This window comes from Acartia tonsa, chromosome 1, assembly GCF_053477335.1.
Source record: "Acartia tonsa isolate MP-2025a chromosome 1, ASM5347733v1, whole genome shotgun sequence".
NCBI classification, from domain to species: domain Eukaryota; kingdom Metazoa; phylum Arthropoda; class Copepoda; order Calanoida; family Acartiidae; genus Acartia; species Acartia tonsa.
In genome coordinates, this window is record NC_137260.1 from 12,574,048 (window position 1) to 12,595,772 (window position 21,725).

At 37.0% G+C, this 21,725-nt stretch overlaps 1 protein-coding gene and 1 long non-coding RNA gene across 2 annotated transcripts; both read left to right on the top strand.

Moving 5' to 3' along the window:
- The first annotated feature begins 1,164 nt into the window (after positions 1–1,164).
- LOC145313256 (uncharacterized) lies at positions 1,165–2,958 on the top strand. Its single transcript, XM_080152580.1, has 4 exons — positions 1,165–1,359; positions 1,607–1,728; positions 2,176–2,436; positions 2,814–2,958. Exons 1-4 carry the CDS (start codon positions 1,180–1,182, stop codon positions 2,938–2,940), a joined length of 690 nt encoding a protein of 229 aa, XP_080008706.1. The 5' UTR covers positions 1,165–1,179; the 3' UTR covers positions 2,941–2,958.
- A 529-nt stretch (positions 2,959–3,487) lies between these two features.
- LOC145313266 (uncharacterized) lies at positions 3,488–4,327 on the top strand. Its single transcript, XR_013877290.1, has 2 exons — positions 3,488–3,600; positions 4,185–4,327. It is a non-coding gene; the product is annotated as an uncharacterized LOC145313266 (long non-coding RNA).
- The last annotated feature ends 17,398 nt before the right edge of the window (positions 4,328–21,725 follow it).

Consider the following 21,725-nt stretch of genomic DNA (forward strand, 5'->3'; position numbering starts at 1 on the left):
GGCTTTTTCCGACGATTTTTATAAGGTACAGGGAAAGGAAGAAATTTTCCGTATTATATAAAATGTCCATTAAATTGATTTTTTGGTATTATCCTCTTAGAAATTTTTTTTTCAATATTGAAAATTTGAGTACCCCCCCCCCCCCCCCCCCCACAGCGAACTATGAACTCTGGAGGCAGCGCTCGGCTCCCTAGCCTGCCTAGCCGCAGCGCTCTGCCCCCTTGCCTGCCTAGCCGCAGCGCTCGGCCCACTTGCCTGCCTAGCCGCAGCGCTCGGCTCCCTAGCCTAAAACCTAACCTAACCTAAAATAGTTGTTCGTCGGTAGTCGGGGGGGGGGGGGACAAAATTGAAAAAAATTGAAAAAAAAATTATAATTATAAAGATGTAATTTTGTTAATAATCATTAATGATGTGGATCAATTTATCGGGGATTGCCTTATCCCTTTAAATCCTTGAAGTTTTACCAACAAAATTCCGTTTGTCCCACTGTCTTATTTGAGAGCTTTACTCTCATAAACGTTATCATTGTTATTTTGTGGAAGGGAATTATGTTTTTTGTAAACGCGAAGCTTTTCTATAATTAGTGTTGGATGGCCGGTCTGTATGGACGAAACTCATAGCTATTATCATTAATTCAAGCATGTAGGAATTGTCCTATCTATTTCAAACTTGTTACCTACTGATTATTTTGGTCTAGCTAAAAAGTATAAGGTTTCTACTTTTGTCGTATTTTTTTAGTTTCATACCTATAGTTTTTGATTATAACAAATTCTTTTATTTAGATTGTAAAGAAACAAGACCTCAGATCAGCATTTGAAACATAGGGGGCAGTTGAAGAAGTAAGTTACAGAAAAGTTTCGCAGCTTATATTTATCTTTGTAGATCTGTATAATAATACAAACAATATTTTGGTTTCTTTACAACAAAATGGCTGGGTGTTGCCACCCCCTTAAAAGTCAAGGCTTGCCTTCACCTTTTCATTACTTGAATTTTTTGTTTGAAACTTTCACTACTGCTTTTAGTTAGGTTTAGGGAGATCAAGAAGGGTTTAGAATATTCCACAAGGGTAGGAGGTATTTTTAAGTTATAGGGAATTGTTTTCATTTATTTTTACCTTATTGTTATTAAACAAACTTCAGGTCTTGAAGTTATTTTTACTTCACTTTATTTTTTAAGGAAATGAACGGTACATTATATGCCGGTGAATGGCTGAGAGTGGAAATATCCCGGGGACGAGGCAGGGGACGTGGAGGCGGTGATAGAGGACGCGGAGGTGATAGGGGGCGCAGTTCTTACAGAGGTAGAGGCCGGGGTGGGGGCGGGGATAGGTATGAAAGACGCAGCCCCCCACATTACTCTAGGAAAGTTTTTGTTTTAAAAAGTAAAAGTTAGAAAATCTTTAGGTAGGCTTATTTATTAAATGTAACGTTTAAAAGCAATGCATTTTTTGTAATTTCGCCATGGACTGACGTACAGTTTTGTTATAAAGTTGCTGCGCTAATAAAACAGCAGTACCTAAGATAAAAAAATTTAAAATTAATCTTCCAAAATACTTACTAAAAATCATCGAATTTTTTTTTTCAAAATGAAAACATTTAAAAATAACAGAGGTGGCTCTAGAGGAAGGGGAGGTGATAAGGGTGGCTTTAGAGGCAGAGGCCGTGGAGGGGACAGGGGTGGTTTCAGAGGACGTGGTGGCAGAGGGGGTGGTAGATCCCCTCCACCAAGGTAAAATTTTAAATTTTAAGATTAGTTTAGATATTGCTAGCGGCTGCGGCCCTAGCATTTAGGGGCTCTGTATTAAAAAGGATAGATAGGGGACAGAAATATAGTCTAAAACCATTCCGTGTCATATGAGAAGCTTTCCTACCTATAAAGGAGAACTCAATCGGTTTAGTAGTTATCGAAATCTTAAGCTAAAGACAAAGAACCTTTTTACTTTAAACAATTTAGTATATAAACAAAATATATTAGTGTAATTTCCAAATTTGCTAACTTTAAATGCCTACCATCTCTTTTATTGCTTTATTAAAGATTTTCTAAAATTACAATAACTTTCCTACCTAGATATGCTCTTTTTTATTAGTTCTTCCCTTTTCTACCAATCAAAAAATTTTAAAAACCTTTTTTTTAATGAATTTTAACTTTTTAAGTAAATTATGTTTATTTTTTCAGGTATGAGAGGAGAGATGGCTACGGACCCCCCTCACATTACTTCACAAGGGAGGCACACCCCAGGGGCGACTACTCCCCTCCACAACAACGTTACAGAGGCCCCCCACCGCCAATGAGGGATATGTCGCCACGAGGACCCCCCCGCGGACCTCCTCCCCCCCACCACAGAGAATATTCCCCGTCACCCAGGAGGGGACCTCCCGGTAGGGGCCCACCACCCAGGGATTACTCACCTGAACCAAGAGGTCGGCCACCCCCAAGGTAAAATCAAATTTATATCAGGGATGTAAAGGGATAAGTCAATGGCCGATAAACTGATGAACATCAACATCGATGATACATAAAATTAGTGGTTAAAAAACGTTTGAACACTCAACTTATTGAAACAATAAATCAAAATTTAATTAACTCCCCAAAGTAGTTACCTAAGCCAATGAATAAGAAAACGTTATAATAAAACTTTTGGGACTGATGAAATTAACAGTTCATTGTCTCCTCTCAATAATGACATAAAGTACCTAGTTTTTTTACCTAATTTGATTTTTAATAGGTATTTTTTAGAATTTTGATGATATATGTTATTTTTAATAGATAACGACATAACATTTACTTATTATAAACTAATCTGAATATTCAAGGTACATGTCACCACCCCCATCCAAAGGGCCACCAGGTGACTATTCTCCAGGACGCAGGGGACCTCCACCCTCCCCGGGTAGACGTGGACCAGGGACCAAGGCTATTCAGGAATGGGTTATTAAATGATTTAAGACGAAGTAAAATATTGTTTAAGTTTAAAAAAAGATTGTACTAAAATAATTTACGTTTCTGTAGACACAACGGGAAACATGGTTCTTATGGGATAGGACAAAAGACGAAGTATTGAAATTAAATCAAGATTTACCTAATAAAAATTAGGTACTCAAAGTTTTTGAGTTGACGAATAAGTAAACTTGTTTCTGAAACTTTGGATACCATTATGATATTTACACCATATTTTACCCTCCCTGCCTGGGGTTTAGGTCTAAATTTATCTAATATTAGTACTTGTTTGGGACAGGGATCTAAAGGGACAAGACAATGGCGGATAAATTGATGTACATCAGCAATGATGATACACAAAATTACCCCTTCTGTGGAGTATAATTAGTTGTTGAAAGCTTTAGACACTTAACTTGATTAATCAACCATTCAAAATTCAATAAAAGTCCCTAGAGTTGTTAAAGCAACGAAGAAGAAAATAAAGCTTTGGGGACTAGTGTAATAAACAGTCCACTTCCTTCCTTCATTTAATCCTCCATAACTTAGGACCCCGTGTTCCACGACTCCATACGCCACGTGAAGCATATAATCAGTAATGCCGAGTAGTATGGACACAGCATGTTCTTGTTAGCCAGGGATGTTGTTACTGCTTATGTTTTCCAGGTAAGCTTTCCCTTTATTTTTTCTCGTTCTGCGTTTTCAAAGATGTTTAGTTAGATAAGTTTGCTGATTTTTTTGCCACGTGTCAAGATGCCTGTAGGAAATGAATGAGGGGGGAGAGGGGGAGTCGAACCTACACACTTTTATTTTTGCTTTCAAAAGAAAAAATTTAGGTGTGAGAGTAAGGGGGGGGGGGAAGTTCTGACACATTTGCGTAAACAGCGAGTATAGGCTTTATCTTTGGGACGGACGGACGGACGGACGGACAGACATCGTTCTACTTTGTATTATAGATTAGATATTTAGTAGGGAGGGATGGGACATTGGGCTGTAAATTACACTAGCCCCCAAAGTTTTCAAATAACATTTTCTTATTCTTTGGCCTAACAACCTTGGGTACTTTTATTGATTTTTTATTGGTTGGTTCATTAAGTTGAGTGTCCTAACATTTCAATCACTTATTGTAATCTACAGAAGGGGTAACGATGTGTATCATCATTAGAGATGAACATCAATTTATCAGCCATTGTCTTATCCCTTTATATCCCTGTAATTATCTAATTAACTAATGAGCAATTTTATTCCAGGTTGAATATCAGTGATACGAGGTCGAATGGGGCCGGTGCCCAGCAAATCCAGGAGGTTGCGCAACAGTTTTCGCGGCCAGAGCAGTAGAATCAAGAAAAATATGTTTAAGTGTTGTTTCAATCAATAAAGATAAAAATGAAAACAATTTTTTTTTATTTTTGCGATTTATACCTACAAGCGATGTTTTTCTATAATTAAGGTCAGTCGTTTTTTACCACTTTCTCGTGATTTTTACCACCCGTTTTTACCACAATTTTTGGTAAATTTTTACCATATTTACCCTATTTCTGGTAAAATTTTACCAATTTAGGGCAAAAATATTACCAGGTGTTGAACAGTTTTACCACTTTTTCGGTAAAATCTTGCAGAAATTTGCGGTAAGATTTTACCAAAAAAGTGGTAAAAATTGGTCAAAATCTAGTATAAATTTGCGTCCTAAAATGGTAATATTTTACCGGAAATCTGGTAAAATTTTACCGATAATTGTGGTAAAAATCGCTGGTAAAAAGCGTGAGAAAGTACCACAAAAAGTGTTTTTACCACGGTTACGGTAAAATTTTACCACCTTTTAAATCGTATAGGCTGGTAAAATTTTACCATAAAAGTGGTAAAAACTAGGTTTTTTTATGGTATTAATTCCGTCCTGGGATCAAAACGGAGTTTAATTGTCGTTTTTGAATAAGAACTCTACAAGCTAGAATGATTCAATTGATAATGAAACAGATGATAACGAAGTAGAAACTGTTTTGGGAGAAATTTTGGGAGAAAAAAGAAAAATATTTGTTTTGATATTATTCCATGTTTCTGCACTCGCTGTTACCTCACTAGAATTTTAGAAGCACAAATACCATGACTAGTGAATGTAAGTACGTACATTTGTAGTAGCAGCCGCGGATTTCAGCCGCTGTGAGTTCGAATATTACGGCGGTGTAGGCAGACGTGGACAGACCTTAATATAGAGGAGCCCTGCCCTAGTTTCTACCAGGGGGAAAAGGTTTACAATGCTTCGCCTATTTCTCAAGGGGAATTACTAAGACAGACCCAAATTGGAGCGAAGCTACTCTACAGCTGGTAAAGTAGGGGGAGGATACCACACTTTCTTCCGAATACCCGTTGCAACTAATGTTTTTTTTTTATTTTGTGTTTGTTGGGAAAAAATATTACTAAACCACAAAAACATAAAGGCTTGAATTAGTTAGATTTTACAAATGCGGTGCTACGATATGTTTATAAATCTTGTTTAACTGTACTTTAGTATTACTTTTACCCCGAGAAGCACATTATTTTCGGTCCAACGGCTACAGAGATCTTAAGCTTCAGACAGACAGACGGGCAGATATCTTACTACTTTGTAAATATCATTTGATTTTCTATGAATATACTTTATTTTATCTTTCTTGTTATTTATTGTTAATAATTAAACTTTATTTTACTTATGAACAGAATAGTCCTTGTTCATTTTAATTCAAATTTATTAATGTTCAATTAGTTTTCATAAATAATTCTGTCGAATTTTATGCGCTATGTAATTTCTAAAAATATGCAAAGCTAATAAACTTTAATAAGAAAAGTAAATAGCATAAGGCAAAATTATCCCCAACTAATTTTTAGCGATCCTCAATGATTTTAATGAGGCAGTGGGACAAAGCCAAAATTATGTCAAAAATTATGTCAAAAATGAAAACCCCTAAAATAGCCTAAAAAAGAAATGGTTAACCCATCATTTTTTTGACGTCACATGGATCATTTTTGACACAATTTGGGTTTTGACAGGCAGTGAGTACAAAAGTTTTTCTTAAGAATCCAACACAGGAAATAAAACGATGTTAGACATATTTTTTTTGTATGGATCAGAACCGGTTCTAATCCATCGGATATTAATCGGTTTCAAATAAATGTGAGAAGAATTATTACTGAAAGCTCAATAACATTTTTAAAATCTGTGCAGTATTAATACGATTTTGCAGATAAAATAATTTAATTGAAAAGGATTTAAAATAGGAGAAATTACAGGGATTTAGTTTTGCAGAGTTTAAATTTGCCCTTTGTGTAAAGTTTATATTTATGTAACTGCACATATTTGCATGTTTTCATTTTAATTGATTTAATTTTATTTCTCTCAAAAATGTTTAGATAACATAATGAAATTCAAATATATCTAAGTTTTGCAAAAAAAACTAAGATTAATAACATGATGACCTTCAGCAGCTATTTCATGTAGCAAATGAGATAATTATGATTTCTTATGTAGTAATCAAAATTACCTTGCCTGCCTGCCTGCCTAATCTACTTTGTAACTTGAAAGATGAAGTAAATTATAGATTAGATGCGTCTTTCAATACATATTTTCATATCTTTAATAGCAACCGAGTAAATCGGATTTTTCACATACAGTCCTGATGTCTCTCATTGCTTTTTTCACAGACAATAATAGTTATTTCTAGTATCGTATTATAAACGGCTTTCCGCGGATATAGAATGTACAATTATAAGATTAAAACAAGTTTTTTAGCCCCGAGGTGCCGAAGGCACGGCCGAAATTGATTGTACATTTTTATATTCGTAGAAAACTGGATATAATACGATGCTAAACTTAGTTTTTTCGTATGGATGAGAACCGGTTCCTATCCACCGGATTCGAATGGGGGGGGGGGGGATTTTTTTTCTAGGGGCGATTTCTCTTGGGAGGGTGGTGGTACTCTCCCCAAAAATAGTTATAACCTTCCCAGGACCTATGTGAAGCTACCCTGTTAAGAAGAACTCGATCGGTTCAGCGGTTAGCGAGATCCTTTGATACAGACAGACAAACACACATCCTGTTACTTTTTTCACTGGTTTTAATGTTATTATTGTACATTTCTATATTCGTAGAAAACTGGATATAATACGATACTAGACATAGTTTTTTCGTATGGATGAGAACCGGTTCCTATCCACCGGATTCGAATGAATACGAGAAAGCTTATTCACTTCTCAAGTTAACATGGAGCTTAAGGACGGACTGACAATTCAAATTATTAAATAGCTTCGCTAATAAAAAGAAATATTGAAAGGTACATGATGACACAAGTATTTAGAAACAGGGGACATTGGGCTGTTTAATACACTCAAAGTTTTATTGTAACGTTTGCTTATTCGATAGCTAAATAACTTTGGGGACTTTTACTTAATTTTGATTGGTTGATTCATTAAGTTGAGTGTTCAAACTTTTCAACCTCTAATTGTAATCTGCAGAAGGGGTAATATCAATGGGGATTTACATAAATTTATCGGCCATTCTATTATCCCTTTAGATCCCTGCACGTACAAGTCTTATTATATACAAGCAATTTCATCAAAATTGACAATAGACAACATAATGGATGGAAATACAATGCAGCAAATAAATTAGATTATTTTGCTAAACACGAGTTTTAAGTGGCCACGCTTTATAACCTCGATAACCTGTATGGAGGATGGGATACACCACGAGATCTTATTTCTGTATATCTTTTAACAAACCAATTCTTAATGAAGTGCATAGTTATAGGCCAACCAACTCTTTAGTAGCAATTGACATAGTAAGGCGTTGAGCCTGTTTTGGCCCAAGGCATTCCACCTATTCTTAACTATTCAGTGTTGGGCCGAGATTCGAATAAATCATCTTTCCGACAATCAGCGGATGCGCTACAAGTTATGATCCAGCTACGCTCTATAATTGTCCATTAGATCGAAAAGGAAGGCTTTCATTTCCAATGAGTCAGAACAACAAAGCAATAACACAATTTCTATTTTTTTTTTAAATAGATAACAGAGAGAGTGGCAGACCCAAAATTATTGAGATCCTACGCTACATAAAGATAAAACTTATTTTATTGTTAAACTGTATTTACACTCTGCTATACTCATACTTTTCTTTTGTCAAAGAATTCTTTTTATGGAGAGTGTGCAAAATAAGATCTTTTGAAATATGTAAATTTTAGTGTTTAATACAGGAAACTTTTACCGGCAGAATCTTTAAAACTCGTAGATCCTCTATACATATTTGTTTATGTGTATATACAGACTTAGTTCTGGTTTTTATTTTAAGTAATATCTATGAATTTGGGGTAATATCAATTTTTTTTTTCAATTTTGAAAATTTTAGTACACAAAACTCTGGCCGCAGCGCCTCGGCCCCCTTGCCTGCCTAGCCGCAGCGCTCGGCTCCCTAGCCTATAACCTAACCTAAAATAGTTGTTCGTTGTTCGTTGTCCGGGGGGGGGGGGGGGGTACTCAAAATTTCATAATTGAAAAAAAGAGGAGAACAACGAATTTGGAAAAAAAAAGTTGTTATTTAGAAAGTGTATTATAGCATATTTTTAAAAATCGTAGTTTTTCTACATTTAGGGTAGGTCCGCCCGTAACGGATTGTTTTTTTAATTAATTAAGACATTGGAATTGCCCTATGGACTTTAACCTCAGAATGATAAGTCCTGACACAGTTAAAAAGCAAGGCAACTTTATAATTATTAATATAATTTATTGCTAGAATGTCTAGGTACAATTTTAACATTAATCTTTCAGCCTTTATTAGAATTGACTCCAGGGGCGTGGTGACGCTTCGGGTTCAAGTCCTCTCCACGTCACCTTAAACATACTCTGCATTTTGAATTGCAATGAAATGCGCTCAATCAATCGCCAAGGATATCAACACCTCTCAGACAACCAACCTTTGATTGCACGATCTTTGTCTGAGAAGTCCTAATTGTGCATGGTAAAAACGAAGCTTTTCTATAATTAGGGTCGGACCGTCCGTAATTCCGTCCGTATGTCCGAGACGGATAGCTTTTTTCGTTAATTTAGGCACGTTACAATTGTCCTATCAATTTCAAACTTTGCATGGTGATTCCTGTGGTAGTTGGGTACGATTTAGAAAGCGTAGCAACTCTGTATCAAGAAGTTTTTCAACAAATTTACTCACAATTTTGCTTTGACTTTTATTTTATTTATATTCTGATTATTTAGTTCTGACACTATACAAGTGTTAATGTCCGTTTGTCCTACCGTTTCAGAGTTTCGCTTTTATGGATGTTGTCATCCTTGTTTAAAAGCAAAGCTTTTCTATATTTCGGGTCGGTCCGACCATCCGTACGTCCGTCCGTGACGTATAGCTTTTTTCGTTAATTTATGCATGTTAGAATTGTCCTATCGATTTCAAACTTTGCATGGTGATCCCTGCAGTAGTTAGGTAAAATTTAGAAAGCGTAGCAACTCTACAATCGTTACAAAATGTCCGTTCATTTTAAACATGTTGAATTTTTCCCTTTTTTAACAACAAATTTTTATATCATCTAATTCTCCGATTGATCTGATTTTTGGTATATGGATTTCTAGGACAACAAAGAACAATATTATAAACGAAGCAACTCTATAATCAAGTCCTAAAAATGTAAGTATGTCTATAAACATTATCCTGTATCAAGCAGTTTTTCAACAAATTTACAATTTTTCTCGAATCTTATACATTAATATTATGATTATTTAGTTCTGACACTCTACAAGAGTTAATGTTCGCTTGTCATTCAATTTCAGAGCTTCGCTTATATGGATGTTGTCATCCTTGTTACCTTTACGTTTTGCTATTTCTTTTACAATCTCTAAATCCCTAAATGTTTGCACGAATGTTTTGCTTATCATTATAAAAACAAGGTTGACAACATCTATAAAAGCAAAGCTCAAAAAAATCAGAAGGCAGGACAAACGAACAATAACTCTTGTAGATTTTCAGAACCTAATAAGCAGAACATTAAATTTTAAGTATAAATGAAATTCTACATAAATCTGTTATTAAATTGTGTAAATATAGGATACAGTAAATGGACGTACAGACTTTCTGGTAATGATTATAGAGTTGCTTCGCTTTCTATTTGGTACTTAACTGTTATATCATGCAAAGTTTGAAATCGATAACTCTAATATAACTCTAATATGTTAACTTTTATCAGTAAGTATATCATACAAAAAATACTGTCAAAAAAAGTTAGAAATCAGCATGTTTTAAATGGACGTACGGAATTTTTGGTATCTATTATAGAGTTATAGGAATCATTATGCAAAGTTTGAAATCGATAGGATAATTCTAACATGCGTGAATTAACGAAAAGTGTTATCCATTACGGACGGAGGGACGTCCGGACGTATGGACCTACCCTAATTATAGAAATCTTCGCTTTTAAAAGCTTAATTTATTGAACAAAATCGTCCATGTTCTTTTTTTTTAATGCAGGTTTTGGTAAAGTTAAATAATTACAATATATTGTACTTAATTTTAGAAGTTTTTTTATGCCTATAATTTTGTCCAATCAAATGAAAATAAATGTGCTAGTTGTCTGTAAAGTTATCTAAGATTATGATTAAAACAAGGATAAAAATATCCAGAAGAGATGAAGACTCAAGGGTTAAATAACAATAACAAGATATAATATTTTCAGTATGGCTTCGAAACCGATTAATATCTGCTGGATAAGAACCGGTTCACAGTTTTACTGAAAAATCATATCAGAATATATAATACAAATTATGCAATTAATACCAGTTTTGTTAATTTTAACATCCGCGGAAAGCAATATATAACTAATATCAGTGCAGGGGGTGGCTTTTAAACATTTTGCAAAATTTTGCATTTTGATTTTTTATACCTTTTAAATAAGGGCGTTTTAAGGGGGTGGGATTACTTGATTATGGGCCTTCTAATTCTTATCCCTTCTTCCCCATCCCTTCCCCTATCAGTATCTATATCCCCAATTTTTATACCCCATCTCTTCTCCCCCATCTCTTCTCCCCCATCCCTTCAGCTAAATGACATTTCCCCCATAGCATTACGGATTGATAGACATAGTGAATTATTGAATTATCACTAAAAAGTAATATCACCATCTCCCACCCTCTACAAATTGCAATTCAAAAATCTGTCACTTTTTTATGAAGTGGTGTTCGTAAGGATTTGTTGTGGTGGTGCGTGAAGTGCACCAAGAAAATTTTACACCACCTTCAAACTAAAATTAATTAAAGACAACAAGAGTTGTGTTATTTTATTAAGTCAGGAATATAGTGTTGTGAGCTTTTATTAGGATTTTATTGTAAATTGCTAAAAAAAATGTCTTTTAGTTTAGGGAATATGCACAAATAAATGATAAACTTTTCCTTAACATCATATGCTACATTTATATATTGTTATTCATTTAAACAGACATACAGGTTTGAGAAAAAGACTTAGATAAATGTCAAAGCAATTTGAAATGTACTTGTAAATTGGCGCGCGAAGCACCCAAATTTTTTCACATAAAGGATCTTTTTGTTTAAATATTTGATGTTTACAAATGTTTTTTTTCTATAGAAATAACAACAAAATATACCATGTGATGAAAAGTAGAAATCATTTGAAAGGCCTTGATGTGCAAATTATATTTCAAATATGCTGGGATGGAGTGGACGTTAGCTATTTATTTTACTAGTCCCAAAAGTTTCAACAACTTTAAGGACTTGATTGAATTTTGATTGGTTGGTTAATTAAGTTGAGTTTCCATATGTTCTATCCACTAATTTTAATCTATATAAGGATTAATTTTGTGTATCATCATTGGGGATGTACACAAATTAATCGGCCATTGTTTTTTCCCTATAGATCCCTGCAAATATGTATTTTCTTTTCGATAAAGTTTAATTTTATATGACAAAATCCATAATTAGCAAAGCACATAAAAATGCAGATGATTATTTTAGATTTATTTCAGAAAATAAGCACAAAACCCTGTTTCATTTTGTATGATGACTGTTAGACAGACAGTCAAAGTAGATAAAATACTGGATGCTAAGTACAATGGAAAATTATTTTGATACTGTCAACCAAAAAAAGTTTGAAAATCGGGCCAAAAACACCAATTATAAGGGGAAATATGCAAATATAAAAATAACAAAAAACCTGCTAAAAGACAGTCCGACCACCATGGATGTGTGGTAGGGGTGAAGCAGTTCAACCCTACTGAGCGAGTCTGGTCAAAAGAGCCCCTAGCCTTAAGGATTCTATCAATAAAGAACTACAAGTAGTTACAGTTTGAATGTTTTATTTGAACTGAATATATACAACAAGTTAATTGCTTTATATACAACAGATTACAATAATGGGTTAGGTAGAAAATGGGTGTGGAGAAGATGGGGAGCCTCAGCCAGGTGAATAGTAGATGGGTAGGCTCTGGTAGGGGGTAAGGTAGACGTCCCCTGGAAAAGGGTAGGTTACTGGAACATGCAGGGGGGAGGGGCAACTCCCTCCCCATATCAGCGGGTGATAAGTTTGACTGCTTTCTTTGACGGTCAAACAATGGAAGAATGGGTTGGCTAGAATTGTGATAAGGAGGGGATTAACATCTGGGTGTTATCGGCAGTCCCGGAGCATAGCGTGCTCTAGGAAGTGACAGTCTGTCTGTCCCAGGAATAAGGTATAACCAACAAGCAAAACAAATCTAAAATAATATTTGGGGGGCAAATGGAGAGGTCGTCAATTTTACGATGTGTTGCCCCCCGACGACAGCTGAAAAACACGTATAGGTTTCGTGATTTTCTTCCGAATTAATTTCGTTATTGGTATGAGCTGTGTCTGTCCGACTACCACAGATGTTTTAAAGTTGGTTATGTTCCTTGATAAGTGCCCCTTCGGTTCGCAAGCCACTGACTAATATAAATCATATATTCATGTTTCTTGAAAATTGAAATGGCCTTTTTAATTGAAAATAAATATTTAAAAAATTATTTTCTTTATTAATGAAAGATACAATAAAAAATGGCAAGAATAAGATCCACAAAGCTGCGCCATTAGCCTCAAAGGTCTTTTTCAATATGATGACAGGGTTTCCTCCAAAATAGGAAAGGATCAGAAAACAAAAACTTAATATAAATTTGATAACCAGTTTATTTCACCACCGCTCCTATACTGATTCATTTCCGATGATTAAAACCGGTTCTAATACAATCATGTATAAAATCATGTGTAGCATCGCGTTACAGAAATATTCCACAATTTGTAAATCTTAAAATCAATTCCAATTTTGTTTAGCTCTGGCATTCGGCCCCTTGGGGCCAACAAAACTAGTTTTAATCTTATTGTTTTTCACTTTAACACCCAACTATTAATACAATGCAATAAATAACTATCATATGCGCCGTTCACAGGTTATATATATCGTATTGGGTATTTGAAAGTAATAGTTTTGATGCACAAAAAGTACTTTATTTATTTCTGTTCTATTTGGTTATAGAATAAATTTGCTTAATATGTTATATAAATATTTGTTGGCTGCTTTTCTATCTGAAACAGTTAGGTCAATATACTTTGGTTGGTATAAATAGGGAGTATAATATAGAAAAAAGTTCAAATTTACCACCCCAAATAAAGATGAAATTCAGAAGAAAAAAATTGCAGAATAAAGATGGTACTGCTAAGGACATCAAATTTATATTTAATTGATTTTTTTCTGAGAACTTTTGAATTGCCAAGTGGTTAATTGATAGCTATGGTTATCTTAGCAAGTTTGTTGAAGCTAGATTTCAAGATGTGACATTTTAAGAGTGCCAAGATTTTTTTTCATGGCTTAGAGCTCACATAGAAAAAGCACATTTGTTGGAATACTTTTGTTCAAATTGTAAATTTTTGTTGCTCTTTATAACTTTATTCTAAGTATTTACCATACTGATAAAGCTACTCAGTAGTTAGAAGCATATTGACATAACATAAGTAAGTATTGGACACTTACATATTCTTATATAAGAAAGAACAAGGATAACAAGATCCATAAAAGTGGTAGGACAAATGAACATTAACTCTTATAGAGTGAAAGAACTGATTAATCAGAATATATAGTTGTAACAAAATATTAAGTAAATTTTTGAAAAACTGATTAGATACATCATACAGGATAATGTTTAAGGAAATACTTACATTTAAAAAAATTAATTATGCTCCGCTTATAACATTGTACTTTGTTGTCATAGGAATCAGTATACCAAAAATTAGATCAATCCAATAATTTCAGAACATAAAAATTTGCTGTTGAAAAAAGTTAAAAAAAAACAACATGTTTAAAATGGACGTACGGAAATTTTGTTAACGAGTATAGAGTTACTACGCTTTTTAAATCCTACCTAAGTACTACAGGAATTACCATGCAAAGTTTTAAATCGAAAGGACAATTTTAACCTGCCTAAATTAACGAAAAAAGATAACCATTACGGACTGAAGGATGGACAGAACGACTCTAATTATAGAAAAGCTTCGCTTTTAAGAATACATTACGAGTTATTTCTTCCGAATATGCATAATAGTATCATAATTGTTGTAGATAAATGCTAATGTAATGATTACATCTGATAAGACAATGAAATATTACTTTAAATAGGTGCTATAGCCTATAGGCTGCTCAATGTATTGTGGATTAGAAGTATTGTATATTATAAAAAAGTCGTCATTTGGTGAAATAAAATATCAGTCTTACAATTAACAGAAAAGCCAGGCAAAAAAATAACCTATAGATGCTTATTGAATAATGAATATATTTATGAAAAATTATGTTAAATTGATTTTAGTAGCGAATGCTCGTTCAGGGCTAATCTTAGCTAGAGAATAATATTTTTAAACGGGATATGACGAGCTACTCTTCTTTCTCTAACACAAACACTTTTAATAATGGACGTAGCAGTCCTTATTTTTTTCCTGTAACAAATATTTTCAAGTATTCTGTACTAAAATATCAATATTGTTTTATAAGTCCAATTAGATTTATAAAAATAAAAAATAAGCGGGTATAGTCCTTTCCATGACATCGCTCCATATGGGGCGATGATTTTAATTGATCGCCTCTTATGACAAGGGGCGATGTATTGGCTCCTTGAAAGGAGCGATTTAATAGCCCCTTATAACAAGAGGCGATGTTATGACTCCTTGAAAGGAGCGATTTGATAGCCCCTTGCCCTAAGAGGCGATTAAATGATCCTTTATCGCTCCATAATCGCTCCTTCTAAAGAGGTAATGATATGTCCTCTTATCCCAAGGGGCTATTTAATAAAATATCGCCTCTTCATGGCCCCTTCACGATTTTATATATATATCTGAGTTCCTTGATGGCCCCTACATCGCTCCTTCATCTCTCCTTCTTGAAATTTATATTACATTGTACTTACTTTGATGGCCCCTACATCGCTCCTCCATCGCCCCTTCATCGCTCCTACATCGCTCCTTCATCTCTCCATCTTGAAATTTATACTACATTGTACTTTGATGGCCCCTACATCGCTCCTCCATCGCCCCTTCATCGCTCCTACATCGCTCCTTCATCTCTCCTTCTTGAAATTTTTATTACATGGTACTTTGATGGCCCCTACATCGCTCCTCCATCGCTCCTCCATCGCCCCTTCATCGCTCCTACATCGCTCCTTCATCTCTCCTTCTTGAAATTTACATTACATTGTACTTTGATGGCCCCTACATCGCTCCTCCATCGCCCCTTCATCGCTCCTCCATCGCCCCTACATCGCTCCTTCATCTCTCCTTCTTGAAATTTACATTACATTGTACTTTGATGGCCCCTACATCGCTCCTCCATCGCCCCTTCATCGCTCCTCCATCGCCCCTACATCGCTCCTCCATCGCCCCGTACATCGCTCCTTCATCGCCCCTTCATCGCTCCTACATCGCTCCTTCATCTCTCCTTCTTGAAATTTATATTACATTGTACTTTGATGGCCCCTACATCGCTCCTCCATCGCCCCTTCATCGCTCCTACATCGCCCCTACATCGCTCCTTCATCTCTCCTTCTTGAAATTTATATTACATTGTACTTTGATGACCCCTACATCGCTCCTCCATCGCCCCTACATCGCTCCTACATCGCCCCTACATCGCTCCTTCATCTCTCCTTCTTGAAATTTATATTACATTGTACTTACTTTGATGGCCCCTACATCGCTCCTCCATCGCCCCTTCATCGCTCCTACATCGCCCCTACATCGCTCCTCCATCGCCCCTTCATCGCTCCTACATCGCCCCTACATCGCTCCTCCATCGCCCCTTCATCGCTCCTACATCGCCCCTACATCGCTCCTTCATCTCTCCTTCTTGAAATTTATATTACATTGTACTTTGATGGCCCCTACATCGCTCCTCCATCGCCCCTTCATCGCTCCTACATCGCCCCTACATCGCTCCTTCATCTCTCCTTCTTGAAATTTATATTACATTGTACTTTGATGGCCCCTACATCGCTCCTCCATCGCCCCTTCATCGCTCCTCCATCGCCCCTACATCGCTCCTTCATCTCTCCTTCTTGAAATTTATATTACATTGTACTTTGATGACCCCTACATCGCTCCTCCATCGCCCCTACATCGCTCCTACATCGCTCCTCCATCGCCCCTTCATCGCTCCTTCTCCAAATTTATATTACATTGTACTTTTATGGCCCCTACATCCCCTACATCGCTCCTCCATCACCCCTTCATTGCTCCTCCATCGCCCCTTCATCGCTCCTACATCGCCCCTTCATCGCTCCTACATCGCCCCTACATCGCTCCTTCATCTCTCCTTCTTATAATTTATATTACATTGTACTTACTTTGATGGCCCCTACATCGCTCCTCCATCGCCCCTACATCGCTCCTACATCGCCCCTACATCGCTCCTTCATCTCTCCTTCTTGAAATTTATATTACATTGTACTTTGATGGCCCCTACATCGCTCCTCCATCGCCCCTTCATCGCTCCTACATCGCCCCTACATCGCTCCTTCATCTCTCCTTCTTGAAATTTATATTACATTGTACTTACTTTGATGGCCCCTACATCGCTCCTCCATTGCCCCTTCATCGCTCCTACATCGCCCCTACATCGCTCCTACATCGCCCCTTCATCGATAGATTGATAGATTGATAGATGGATAGACAGACAGATGGATAGATGGATAGATGGATAGACGGATAGATGGATAGATGAATAGATGGATAGATGGATAGACAGACAGACAGATAGACAGACAGACAGACAGACAGACAGATAGATAGATGGATAGACAGACAGATGGATAGAAGGATAGATGGATAGATGGATAGATGGATAGACAGACAGACAGATAGACAGACAGACAGACAGACAGACAGATAGATAGATGGATAGACAGACAAATGGATAGAAGGATAGATGGATAGATGGATAGATGGATAGATGGATAGATGGATAGATGGATAGATGAATAGATGAATAGATGAATAGATGAATAGATGGATAGATGGATAGACAGACTGACATTCTACCTTGTATTATAGCAGCTTCTCCTTGTATCTATGACCTCTATTTTAAATTGCAATGTTAGATTACTCATTTGAATAGATTACTTAATAAATATATTAAAAATATATATTGAGTTTTTTATTTTGTTTTTTTTATGTTTTTTTCAGATAAGGTAAAATGATGTTTTATTTGTAGAAGGGGCGTTGTAGGGGCCATATAAATATATTAAAAATATATTAAGTTTTTATTTTGTTTTCTTCTTAGTTACCATCTATGTATTGCAATGTATTGCAAATTTAAGGAAGGAGGGATGTAGGGGCGATGGAGGAGTGATGTAGGGGATATCAAGTTGCAATGTAATATAAATTTGGAGAAGGAGCAATGGAGTGGCGATGAAGGGGCGAAGTAGGGGCCATCAAAGTGCAATGTAATACTAATTTGGAGAAGGAGCGATGTAGGGGCCATCAAAGTACAAAGTAATATAAATTTGGAAAAGGATCGATGTAGGAGCCATCAAAGTAGAATGTAATATAAATTTGGAAAAGGAGCGATGTATGGGCCAGCAAAGTAAGTACAATGTAATATAAATTTCAAGAAGGAGAGATTTAGGGGCGATGAAGGAGCGATGTAGGGGCCATCAAAGTACAATGTAATATAAATTTCAAGAAGGAGAGATGAAGGAAAAATGTAGGGGCGATGAAGGAGCGATGAAGGGGCGATGGAGGAGCGATGTAGGGGCCATCAAAGTACAATGTAATATAAATTTCAAGAAGGAGAGATGAAGGAGCGATGTAGGGGCGATGGAGGAGCGATGTAGGGGCCATCAAAGTATGTACAATGTAATATAAATTTCAAGAAGGAGAGATGAAGGAGTGATGGAGGAGCGATGTAGGGGCCATCAAAGTACAATGTAATATAAATTTCAAGAAGGAGAGATGAAGGAGCGATGTAGGAGCGATGTAGGGGCGATGGAGGAGCGATGTAGGGGCCATCAAAGTAAGTACAATGTAATATAAATTTCAAGAAGGAGAGATGAAGGAGCGATGGAGGAGCGATGTAGGGGCCATCAAAGTAAGTACAATGTAATATAAATTTCAAGAAGGAGAGATGAAGGAGCGATATAGGGGCGATGTAGGAGCGATATAGGGGCGATGGAGGAGCGATGTAGGGGCGATGGAGGAGCGATGTAGGGGCGATGGAGGAGCGATGTAGGGGCGATGGAGGAGCGATGTAGGGGCCATCAAAGTAAGTACAATGTAATATAAATTTCAAGAAGGAGAGATGAAGGAGCGATGTAGGGGCGATGTAGGAGCGATATAGGGGCGATGGAGGAGCGATGTAGGGGCCATCAAAGTAAGTACAATGTAATATAAATTTCAAGAAGGAGAGATGAAGGAGCGATGTAGGGGCGATGTAGGAGCGATATAGGGGCGATGGAGGAGCGATGTAGGGGCAATGGAGGAGCGATGTAGGGGCGATGGAGGAGCGATGTAGGGGCGATGGAGGAGCGATGTAGGGGCCATCAAAGTAAGTACAATGTAATATAAATTTCAAGAAGGAGAGATGAAGGAGCGATGTAGGGGCGATATAGGAGCGATATAGGGGCGATGTAGGGGCGTTGTAGGAGCGATGAAGGGGCGATGGAGGAGCGATGTAGGGGCCATCAAAGTAAGTACAATGTAATATAAATTTCAAGAAGGAAAGATGAAGGAGCGATGTAGGGGCGATGTAGGAGCGATATAGGGGCAATGGAGGAGCGATGTAGGGGCCATCAAAGTAAGTACAATGTAATATAAATTTCAAGAAGGAGAGATGAAGGAGCGATGTAGGGGCGATGTAGGAGCGATATAGGAGCGATGTAGGGGCGATGGAGGAGCGATGTAAGGGGATGGAGGAGCGATGTAGGGGCCATGGAGGAGCGATGTAGGGGCGATGGAGGAGCGATGTAGGGGCGATGGAGGAGCGATGAAGGGGCGATGGAGGAGCGATGTAAGGGCCATCAAAGTAAGTACAATGTAATATAAATTTCAAGAAGGAGAGATGAAGGAGCGATGTAGGGGCCATGGAGGAGCGATGTAGGGGCGATGGAGGAGCGATGTAGGGGCCATCAAAGTACAATGTAATATAAATATCAAGAAGGAGAGATGAAGGAGCGATGTAAGGGGATGGAGGAGCGATGTAGGGGCCATGGAGGAGCGATGTAGGGGCGATGGAGGAGCGATGTAGGGGCGATGGAGGAGCGATGCAGGGGCGATGGAGGAGCGATGTAAGGGCCATCAATGTAAGTACAATGTAATATAAATTTCAAGAAGGAGAGATGAAGGAGCGATGTAGGGGCCATGGAGGAGCGATGTAGGGGCGATGGAGGAGCGATGTAGGGGCCATCAAAGTACAATGTAATATAAATATCAAGAAGGAGAGATGAAGGAGCGATGTAGGGGCGATGTAGGAGCGATGAAGGGGCGATGGAGGAGCGATGTAGGGGCCATCAAAGTACAATGTAATATAAATTTCAAGAAGGAGAGATGAAGGAGCGATGTAGGGGCGATGTAGGAGCGATGAAGGGGCCATGGAGGAGCGATGTAGGGGCCATCAAAGTACAATGTAATATAAATTTCAAGAAGGAGAGATGAAGGAGCGATGTAGGGGCGATGGAGGAGCGATGAAGGGGCGATGGAGGAGCGATGTAGGGGCCATCAAAGTACAATGTAATATAAATTTCAAGAAGGAGAGATGAAGGAGCGATGTAGGGGCGATGTATGAGCGATGTAGGGGCGATGGAGGAGCGATGTAGGGGCCATCAAAGTACAATGTAATATAAAATTCAAGAATTAGAGATGAAGGAGCGATGTAGGGGCGATGTAGGGGCCATCAAAGTACAATTTAATATAAATTTCAAGAAGGAGAGATGAAGGAGCGATGTAGGGGCGATGAAGGAGCGATGAAGGGGCACTGGAGGTAAAGGACTATGGAGGGGCGATGGAGAGGCTATGAAGGAGCCATCATGGGGCTATAGTATAGCCTCTTATCATAAGAGGCGATATTAACGCCCCTTCAAAGGAGCTATTAAGAGGCCATGAAGGAGCTATAGCATAGCCTCTTATCATAAGAGGCGATATGAACGCTCCTTAAAAGGGGCTATCACATCGCTCCATATGATAAGAGGCTATGCTATAGCTCCTTGAAGGAGCTATAGAAAATCATCGCCCCATATGGAGCGATGTCATGGAAAGGACTATACCCAAATAAGCTTTTATTTTGTTTTAATGTTTTAATTGTCTCAAAAGAATTTATTAAGAGACAGTCTTATGTATATGGATAAGCAATCACCTATGCGCAACCATTAAGCAGGACTCGGCACCTGCGCGTAATCCGCGTGAAAGCCTCAGTGAAATTGTCATATTATAATTTGAACCAGCACCTAAACTGACAATTTATCTTTTAGGAATTTTCATTTTTGCACTCAAGCTGGTTTAGATATGAGGCTTTTGAGCGGCTGAGGGAAGGCCTGTCAAGCCCTGTAATTCAGCTTATACCAATAACGAAATTAATTCGGAGAAAAATCACGAAATTTATACGTGTTTTTCAGCTGTCGTTGGGGGGCAACACATCGTAAAATTGACGACCTCTCCATTTGCCCCCCAAATATTATTTTAGATTTTTTTTGCTTGTTGGTTATACCTTATACCTGCCTGTAATTAAGTGTCACACAATACATGACATACGTAAAAATAATTTTAATGTGTTTAATTTTGACGCAGTTTGAACAAAAGTCACGGCTATTGACAAGGGTTAGGTTCTCTGGATGATTTATAGAAACAAAACAAAATTGTTTTACTTTGTTTTCATTGATATTCAAAACCTTTTTTTTGTGGACAACCTGTTTGTATTGCATTGTCAATATTTAATAAATGTAAAAAAATGTACATAATTCCATTGAATGACAAGGAAAATAACAAAACTGACAGAGAAGAATGAATATAAACCTAGGACAAATCCAATTATAAAGAACCTGCTCCAAGATTATAAAAATAAATGGGAATGCTCTGCTACATATCTAGTACATATTTCTGTACAGTGTGTCACAAAAAAATAGTTATTAGTTACTCTTTTTAAAATAAATCAAGGATCAAATACGCAAATTAAATTTTATTCCCCAAAAAAGTATCATCAGTATATTTAAAAATTCAAATTAGTCAAAAAGTTTGATAAAAAGTGGTAGACTAAAAAAATGACATACGGACGTTT